Genomic DNA, 9,352 nt, shown 5'->3' with positions numbered 1-9,352 from the left:
AAAAATTTGGAGGATGCAGAACTAGAAAGGGCTTATTCCAGTGCAACTTGCTCCCTCTTGATATTGGAAAAGAATAGCACCCAAAATGTTTTTATTTTGTTATTTTCCCATGATGGAAAAAGAATTGAAATTGAGCTCAGACTCCTGTGGTTGTGATGTGTAGCAGTGAAACAACACGAGCTCTGTAAAAAGTTAGGACTACAAAGTCAACATGTGCTGGTTTTGAAGGAAGCAGTGAGCGTTCAACTTAACCTTCACTATATATAATGGACTGCCATTACCAGAGTATTGTATAGTACCAGGACCAGCACTGATTAGATGAGACCCGATCCTTAGGGTTATCACACTCAAATGGAAGCCTGACATCTGTCCAGGAAAAACAAAAGGGACAGGTCACCTCACAATATAGATATATTCTGTAGGTCCTCAGACTGCAGGGGTGACTCATGTCATTCAACACAGTTCTTATGAGAGGGCGTCCGGGTGGCGTAGCGGTCTATTCCATTGCCTACCAACACAGGGATCAGCGGTTCAAATCCCCGTGTTACCTCTAGTTTGGTTGGGCGTCCCTATAGACACAATTGGCTATGTCTGCGGGTGGGAAGCCGGATGTGGGTATGTGTCCTGGTCGTTGCACTAGGGCCTCCTCTGGTCGGTCAAGGCACCTGTTTGGGGGGGGAATAGCGTGATCCTCCCACGCGCTACATCCCCCTGGCAAAACTCCTCACTATCCGGTGAAAAGAAGCGGCTGGCGACTCCACATGTATTGGAGGAGGCATATGGTAGTCTGCAGCCCTTCCCGGATCTGCAGAGGGGGTGGAGCAGCGACCAGGACGACTCGGAAGAGTGGGATAATTGGTCAAGTGCAATTGGGGAGAAAAGGGGGGGGGCACAGTTCTTATGGGTGCATGTCAAAAGGGATACAGTTAGACTAGTGGGTCTTCACACGTCTGTGTTTACAACGTGTAGACAAGTGTCATCAAAATTGGTACTTTGAAAACACAACCCATAAAATGTTAAAAATTAAATGTTCTTTCAAGAGTGGAAAAAAATGACTTGACCCTGAAGAAAATTGAAAAACACTGCCGAGTCTTTACTTAATGCTGCTTGCTCTGCAAGGGCTTCACATCTTAATATAATGTCCCTTTAATAACAGATTGTCAGTTATTCTAAACAATCCATCTGAACTATGTAAGAGGCCCTGGGAAAAACACTAAGTTAAATTTTAAGCTTATAGTGAGAATAGCATATCACTGTTGTCCTGTAAGTCCTAGTAAAAGACCTGTAGTGTGAATTTGTTGCTGTGGGAATCTTACTTATGTGAACAGTTTGTTTTTCAGATCAAAGGAAATGTCATTGAAACCGAATGTGGAAGACCGATTTCTTTCTGTACATAGTCTTGATCACAGAATATACTGATTAAAAATGTCCAATGTCATTTTACATATGGTGTGTTGAATGTGGACATGCATGATGTAATAATCCTGTTGTACATTGTCTTTGTTTATTGTTTCTATTTTGTAAGCTGTATTTCCATATGCGTTTTTAAAAGATTATTTTGGATATGTGCATGCCTGTGACTGGGGATTCATTTCGTTATGTGATAATTTTGGGATCAGAGATTCGATTGACACCAACAGACGTTAAATGTAACAGAAACAAATCTGATGACCAAATAGTATCAGTTTTCTGCAAGTTAATATCTAGTCAATACTAATAGGTGGGTAAATAGTCAACAAGTTGACTATTTTCACCTGCATTGGATGTTTTAATTGTAAAGGTTTTATTATTACAAATATGCCGCAACTATAAATGAATAGCTGTGCAAAACTAGAATAGCCCAGGGGTCAGGACATGATTACTAAAAAGTCTATCAAGAAGCACAACTATAAACCAAATACCATATTTATTCATAGGTGACAACAAGGTCTTTATTTCTTAACTCAGAAAGCATAAATTTAAAATTACAGTAAATACACAGCTGTCAATCTAATTGGCTTTGTGGCAACAACCCCCCAAACAGGTGATGAAATCAAACAAGATGAACATTTACAGCCCAAGTGGGGGCGCAACCGCTCACCTGCAGAATGTCATTTGTAAAGTTTCTTGTCAGATTTCATGGAGACACCTACGTTTGACAATTTGAAGTAATGTTATCGATGATGGGGGGGGGGGGCTTCTTTCAAGAAGAGGCTGTGTATAGTTGAACTTTCAGAGATCTAGTTGTGTGTTGGACTTCTGCCCCAGAAGTCGGGGCTCGATCTCTGCAGTTGCTCCATCAGGCCACCAGCTGGACCCGCTGGGCTCTGTATGTATCAAAATCCTCAGGAAGAGTGTCTGAAGAGAGGAAGAGTTTAAGGGGTTAAGTCATCTTTTCAGCTCTAAGCCCTCCAACAAGTGAGTTTGAAGCAGAAAACATCTTTTGTTTGGGAAATCTCAATCCATGTAAAATGGTCACATTTAGATAGGAAGATACAGAAGGAGCAGCAAAATATTTAAAGGTCTTAAATCACACCTCTTTTTTAACAGACGTATGTTTTTCATCAGGCTATCTATAGTTGGACGGGTTACTTGTAAAAGAAATAGGGTAATCGTGACATCTGATTGTTTTTTTTGTTTTTTTTGTCACCTAGTAATTGATTTGATGTTGGACCACTAAATCCCAGAGACCCATTTGATATGAAATAGTCACCCTTACCATCAAACAAAAACATTGCTGGCTCTGGGTCTTAGTCATTTATATTGTATCTGTTTATACTGGTCTTCTACTGCTGGCAGGCTGGTGTTGGTACTCTGTGATGTTAGCATAGCAGGATAAATACAGCTGCAAATAATAACAACAATAATAACAATAATGGCTCTGTTGGATGTAGGGATGATGTAGGGATACAAGAACCACTATTGACCATACTATTGACAATTGTTAGTGCTGGCTCTGTCAATGCTGATAGATTTGTTGGTACACCTACATCCAACAAAGCCATTAGCTGCATCTGCGTACCAAGACCAGCCTGCCATGTTTTTAACCTTTACATGATTTTTAAACTTGTGGATGTCAGCTAGCTCACTAAAATGTCTGGGGTTTCGTCACTCTTTAATTTTATCTCAGTTGTTAATCCTGGGGACTGTGTGTTCTGGAGGCCCAGCACCAATAATCACTGAACCACATCTGCCCCCGGCCATTTGAGCTCACCATTGCAGCGGTAGCGTAAGTTGGCCCAAATGATGTTCTCTTGTGAGAAGCAGAAGACGCCCAGTCGGCCGCCTCTCATTGTCGTGTCAATGATGGTGCCCGTGTCCGCCACCATCTGGGGACCCTCATAGAAACGGACCCTGCACGCCACCAGATAACAAATAGCTTACATGCTATGACAAAATACATTGGTTTTAACTGTTCTTCTGGGCACAGCTTGTTTCTTGATGATGGCAGGATAGAGGAAGACAAGCTGTTAAGGGCGGAGAAAGAACAGGATGACACGCAGCCAAAGTCCTGAGCCGGACTCCAACTCGGCACTGTGTGACATCTGACCTGGGCCAACATGAGACATAATATAGCTAGACCATAGAAATCCCTTATCAGATAACAGCAAGGCCTAAGAACGTACTGAGATCACAGCTGTTGGTTCTAATATGTGCTCTTTTATTCTAAAACAGTCCTACGGTGTATTTTGAGGCACACATAACAGAGTTAGTAGAAAGCTTAACTATACTAATAGTGCCCCCTTTGGCAGTATTCGCTATTAGCTTGAAGGGCAGCCCCTACCACAACCCTAAAGTTGGTCAAGCTAAATTGCCTTGCTCAGACACTTCAATAGTGTGCCTGCTAACTGACAGACACTTGAAGTTAAGTCCTCCAAATGATGAACTGTATTTAACCTCACTGTTCCTCTACTCTCTTAAAATAAGTGCTGCTTGGTATTGGAGCTCCACAACAGTTTAAAAAAAAAAGTCTCAGGACATCTTCCATGTAGTGTGTATATATAGTCTGCTGGATGAGGAGGGAAATATCAAGCAGCCCAATGTCAGCTCAATGTGATGTTCTCTGCCATACAAAGAGAGTGACTTTACGGCAGGTTTATCCCTATATTAGCACCTGATGTATCCATCTGCAGGCCGGTGCTGAAGGAACCAGCGGTACGAGGTCTTGTCCTTCCAGCCGACATTTCGAGCGTCCTTCCACAGAAGCTTCACCTGGTCGCTGGTGTCGCCGGTGTGCCACAGAGAGTTACGCAGGTTCTCCCCTGGTCCTGTGTTGGACTTGACGGCCTAGTCAAATGCACAAGGTAGCAAGACAAGCACAAGTCGTCTGCGTTCAGACATGACATAACGTATTTCAGCATGTTTGGTCCTGTGTTGGTGGTAAGTCAGTCAGATGCTTTATGCAGGTTTGTGTATCTTTTGAAATTGTTTTTTGTAAGGATGCCAATCCTATATGTAGAGTTTTTAGCACACCTTTAACCTGAGAAGAGAGAGCTACTGGCTAAAATCTGATGGTGAGGGTTGGCTTGAAAGCCTGCACAGTTACTTGGCAGCAAATATGGTGCTGGCAGGCGTAGAAACTGCTGGCTTGAGGGAAATCATCAGCTGGATTTCAGACGTACCTTCAGCTGAATGCCTGGTTCTGCCACTGCTCGAAAGGGGTTGGCCTGCCAGTAGATCTGTTCAACCTGTTTCCACATCACCACATAGAAACTGGAGCTGTCCTGGTACCCAAAGATAAAACCTGCATAGTCGTCGTCTGTTACCGTGTTCACATGAAACGTCCCTTCAAAATCCACGCCGCTGAAAGCAGTGTAACCTCGAGGTAGAAAATATTGCATACTGTTAACGCGGTAATTAAAAAGAAAATGTCTCACTACTCTTTCCCCCAGCTGGAATTTAGAAGAAACTTTGAGCATTAATATATTGATGGCACCTTAACTTGTCAAAATGTATTTACAAGGCAGGTTTAGTATACCAAAATCAGAGGCTAAAGTCAGGATACCAGACCTTATGCATGACATGAGTTTGTACCCACAGTGTCATTATGAAAATCACTGTGAAATGTGTTGCAGTGTCATCATCACCATCCCAGAAACAGAACTGATTGTAGGATGTTTGAGTGGATGAATTTAAAGATGTAATCTGCTATCTGCTCAGTCTTCATGGTGTTCTGTACCCCAAAGGACAAGGTTTGATTCCCATTAGGGACAACCATGCTAAATGTGTGTGTGCCTTGTGAGCTGCTTTAAAAAAAAAAAAAAGAACATAAAAAAGGTGTTGACCAAGCAGGCAATAATATAATATCAATGGATATTTTCATATTGTGATACACAATTTTGTTGCCTTAATTAATGATAAGAATCTGTTGCTGAAAACTGAAAAAACAAGGTCTGAAACATTTTGAATATTTTTTGAAAACTAGTATTGGTTTGATATTATACTTTACATTACCAAACAGTCCAATGTGATGAGCCTGAGTTGGGTTAGTAAACATAGTATTTTTTTAATATCCAAGTAGATATTGCGATATATATTAATATGCTGTAAAATCCCCATGATTATCATAATATTTTCCATGTCGGCCAGCACTAAGGCCAAATGCTATATTCTTACCAACAGCAAGCCCAGGGTCACTGTTCATGGTTTGGACGATCTCTCTGCCCTGAGGAAGAATACGTTTGTTGTCAGGGAAAAGTCAAAACACTCACTCTCACTTGGACATTAGTCCAAATGAAGGAAGTCACATTTACTCAGAACGATCTTTGAACAAACAAGTTTGAAACAAGAACTGAAAAACAGATATATCACAAAGTTAATGATGAGTCACTTCATACATACCTGGTTCAACACCACCCAGTTGGGGTCGATCTGTGCATCTCCCTCAGGGTCTAAAACAACAGTCTGGTATTCCCTGAAATCGGTGAGGGTGACCTCGGCGTTTTCTGGACACACATCAATGGTGTCTATAACGGTGTCGTTGTCAAAGTCCTTCTCACATACATTCCCCACACCATCACCTGCGAGAAGGCAAACCGAGAGAGATTTCTAACTCATTATCTGAATTTATAATAATGCAATTAGATGATAGTACCATGGTGTACATGAGTCAAGAGAGATCCAAGATTAATGGAGGAAGCTACAATTTTAACCAGTCAATTCAGCTTGGACAGCACAAATAGATGAAAGTGTAAGTGCATGTCTGACGCTCCATACTGAAAAAATCTGACCGTAGGCCATATACCATTACATTTATATGTAATGGTATATGACCATGTGTATACCATTTACACGCATCTTGGTTCCAAATTGATCTTTTGCAAAGTCCCGCCCCCCTTAGTTACTGTTGCTATGCCTGTCAAGCATTTCAGAACTATCCAGGAAGTAGCCGGAAAACACCAAAACATGAAGGAAGAAATCAGTGCATTGTGTGGGTAACAGTAATAATATGTTAGCTGTATTAGCTATCAATAATAGCTAGTAGCAAGCTTAGCTTGGAGCAGACAGGTATTTTTGTTGATTTTGGATGGATTAAGCTGGCCATGGGTCTGCTATACTGCGAAATCTATTGCCGACATTGCGCTTCTTGCCTTCTGGGTTTCGGGAAGGGAAAGAAAATTACACCCCCTCCAAACTTTTCAGATATCTAGTAGTATCCGATTTGCAGATCCCATAGGCACGCCGTTTCAGCATTTTGTTGTGTGTTTGAAAGCTTGACGGACCGTTGCTAAGGTAAGATTGGACAAGCACCGTTCTGGGGCGGTACTTTGTGAAAGGTCAATTGGATACAAGCAAGTATCCAAATTGTACATCCAAATGTTATAATATGGAGTAGTGTAATGGTAGTCCCTACCATCAGAGTCCTCCTGCAAAGGATTGGGGATCAGACGGCAGTTATCGGGACCAGGGGGCAGCAGATCTGGGATACCGTCATCATCATCATCATCGTCACACTCATCTCCCTTGCCGTCTTTGTCCGTGTCAAGCTGGGAGCTGTTGATGACTGCCGGACAGTTGTCCCGAGAGTCCTGATGGCCGTCTCCATCACTGGACAGTGAAGACCATGTCAGCGTGTGTGCAGATTTAGATTTTATGCTACACCGATCACAGCCATGATCATAATCTATATGGGTGACAGTGCTGATGATGACTGATTTAAAAAAAATCAATACCTGTCCTTGTTGGTGTCACAGGGGTCTCCAATCAGGTCATTGTCCATATCCAGCTAATGAGGAAAACAAGGTTACTACCTACATTTTTTTTTTTTTACATTTTCTCATTTAGCAGACGCCTTTATTGAAAGCCTGTTACAGGAGAGTCAACCATCAGCAGATACATCCCTGCATCAACCTTCAGGCATCTTAAAGCACCAAATAGTAATCATCTTATGTACAAGGTGCACAAAGGGTAAATCACCAAATGATGTGAATCATCGCAGTAGGGGATTCAAATTACGAAATTAGCTGGACAAAGCTGCAAGCTGCACATGACGGTCATGCTTAGTGATGATGTGTGGATTAAGGTAGGACTGGAAAGGGAACACTTTTAGGTGTTTCTTGAACAAAAAGTAAATGAGTCTGTAGCTCTGGTGGAGGTTGGGAGTTTGTTCCATCATTTCACTTTTGGAGTAGACACAGACATTAGTCTTCCTGAGGTAGAATGAAGGGCTTGAGCAGGAGAGTAGATGTTAACAAGGGTTTGAAGGTAAGCAGGTTCAGTTCCTTGAACTGCCCTGAAGGCCATTGGCAAGGTTTTGAACTTTATGTAGGCATCAACCACGAGCCAGTGTAAAGATACAAAAAGAGGTGAAAGCAGGCCGAAAACCACGTGAGCAACAAATTTCTGGATTTTTTTATGTGTAAATGTTTTCAGTGTTTCTGCTGTAGATATGACTCATGCTTACAAGGGTTGTAGCCACCTTTTAGGGTCTAGCTCCTCCTAGACTTCAACATACTGTATATTCAAGTCCTGTGGTGCACCAGAATGCTGTTACCCATGTTACCACTCCATCATAAGTAAATAACATACCCTTGGAATTGAGGAGGGATAGTTATCAGTGGCGCCCCCAAGGGGTGGCCAATGGTGGCCACGGCCACCCTGATACTATCCCTGCCCCCCCTCCCCCCAAGCTGGCCCCCCCAGCCACGAGTCGCATATGCAGAATATGCTTTTGATTATGCATAATATGCTTCTATCTGATATTTTACATTAGGTGCTGTTAATTTAAATCAATAATGTATATTTTTCTTAACTCTCATATTGACAGTTTTCAACTAGCCTATACAGTATACTACAACAGCATAATACAATTCCCGAAATTCAGTCATGGCTTTTGGTTTTGATGTGCCACCCCAAGATTTTCAGTGGCCCCATTTGGCCACCCCTATGAAAAATTTCTGGGGGCACCACTGATAGTTATGGCAAGCAGGGCATGATTTGGTCTTTGGTTTGGAGGCAGACAGAATCATTAGCAGCTCATCTGGCCAAAGAGGATCACTTATGGACAGTCAGTCTTTCCCTATATATGTTTTTATTTGATCGGGGCAGCATAGTGAAAGGGTTTCTCACCTGGTCAGGGTTGGGCACATAAGGACAGCTGTCACAGGCATCTCCAACTTTGTCCCCATCGCGATCTATCTGGTCAGCATTGGGCACCCTTTTGCAGTTATCCAAGTGATTGAGGATTCCTGACACCAAAATGAATGTTAACGAATGTAACAGTCCTCTGTGGCATTAACGTTGTTCTACGACCCCAGTCTAGAACTTACCCGTGTTAGATATATGTACGTTTCTGAGAGGTTGGCTTCTTAAAACAAGACTTTGTGTTCCTTTGTTATTCCATTTTAAACTCGAAATGCAACTTTCCTTTATGTCAGTGTTTGCAAACACTCTAAATGTATTTTAGACTAATGATAAGCCTTAACTTACTGAGTCTTTATATCAAAAGTTCACTGTCAATTTGAGAGAAAAAAAGCTGTGTTCAATGCAATCGATCAAAACGTTAACACAGCCAGTGGCGGGCTTTTGAAATAGAGTGTTTGGCTGCAATCGTGGAATGAATAAGATCAATAACTGTATTACATATGATTTGCTAACCATCGCCGTCAATGTCTTCATCACACTCATCGCCAAGTCTGTCCACGTCTGTGTCTTTCTGGTCATTGTTTTTGACAGCTCGGCAATTATCGCAGGCGTCACCAAAGTCATCTTCATCAGTGTTCCTTTGGTCCACATTGGGTACAAGCACACAGTTGTCCTGTAAAACAAGTAGCTTTAGTCTCTGTCCTACAATTCTGGTGATGCTGTGCACATTATACAAGGGATAGGAAAGAGAACATTTAACACCCATCTATTTAAGAACCCATAATTGTCT

The 9,352-nt window shown here is 42.0% G+C and overlaps 1 protein-coding gene across 1 annotated transcript in view; it reads right to left on the bottom strand.

The window, feature by feature from the left end:
- Window positions 1-1,919: 1,919 nt before the first annotated feature.
- The window catches only part of comp (cartilage oligomeric matrix protein), a 20,636-nt gene continuing 13,203 nt past the window's right edge, over window positions 1,920-9,352 (bottom strand). The window contains exons 10-19 of the mRNA XM_056277576.1: window positions 9,076-9,235; window positions 8,548-8,666; window positions 7,152-7,204; window positions 6,833-7,026; window positions 5,821-5,999; window positions 5,596-5,644; window positions 4,602-4,798; window positions 4,094-4,266; window positions 3,194-3,333; window positions 1,920-2,337 (exon numbers count right to left, since the gene is read on the bottom strand). Coding sequence (XP_056133551.1) covers window positions 2,279-2,337; window positions 3,194-3,333; window positions 4,094-4,266; window positions 4,602-4,798; window positions 5,596-5,644; window positions 5,821-5,999; window positions 6,833-7,026; window positions 7,152-7,204; window positions 8,548-8,666; window positions 9,076-9,235 — 1,323 coding nt within the window. The 3' untranslated portion in view covers window positions 1,920-2,278. The remainder of the gene's footprint in view (window positions 2,338-3,193; window positions 3,334-4,093; window positions 4,267-4,601; window positions 4,799-5,595; window positions 5,645-5,820; window positions 6,000-6,832; window positions 7,027-7,151; window positions 7,205-8,547; window positions 8,667-9,075; window positions 9,236-9,352) is intronic.

The sequence above is a fragment of the Lampris incognitus genome, chromosome 3, assembly GCF_029633865.1.
Source record: "Lampris incognitus isolate fLamInc1 chromosome 3, fLamInc1.hap2, whole genome shotgun sequence".
Lineage (NCBI taxonomy): Eukaryota > Metazoa > Chordata > Actinopteri > Lampriformes > Lampridae > Lampris > Lampris incognitus.
This window is presented reverse-complemented; position numbering and strand designations above follow the sequence as displayed.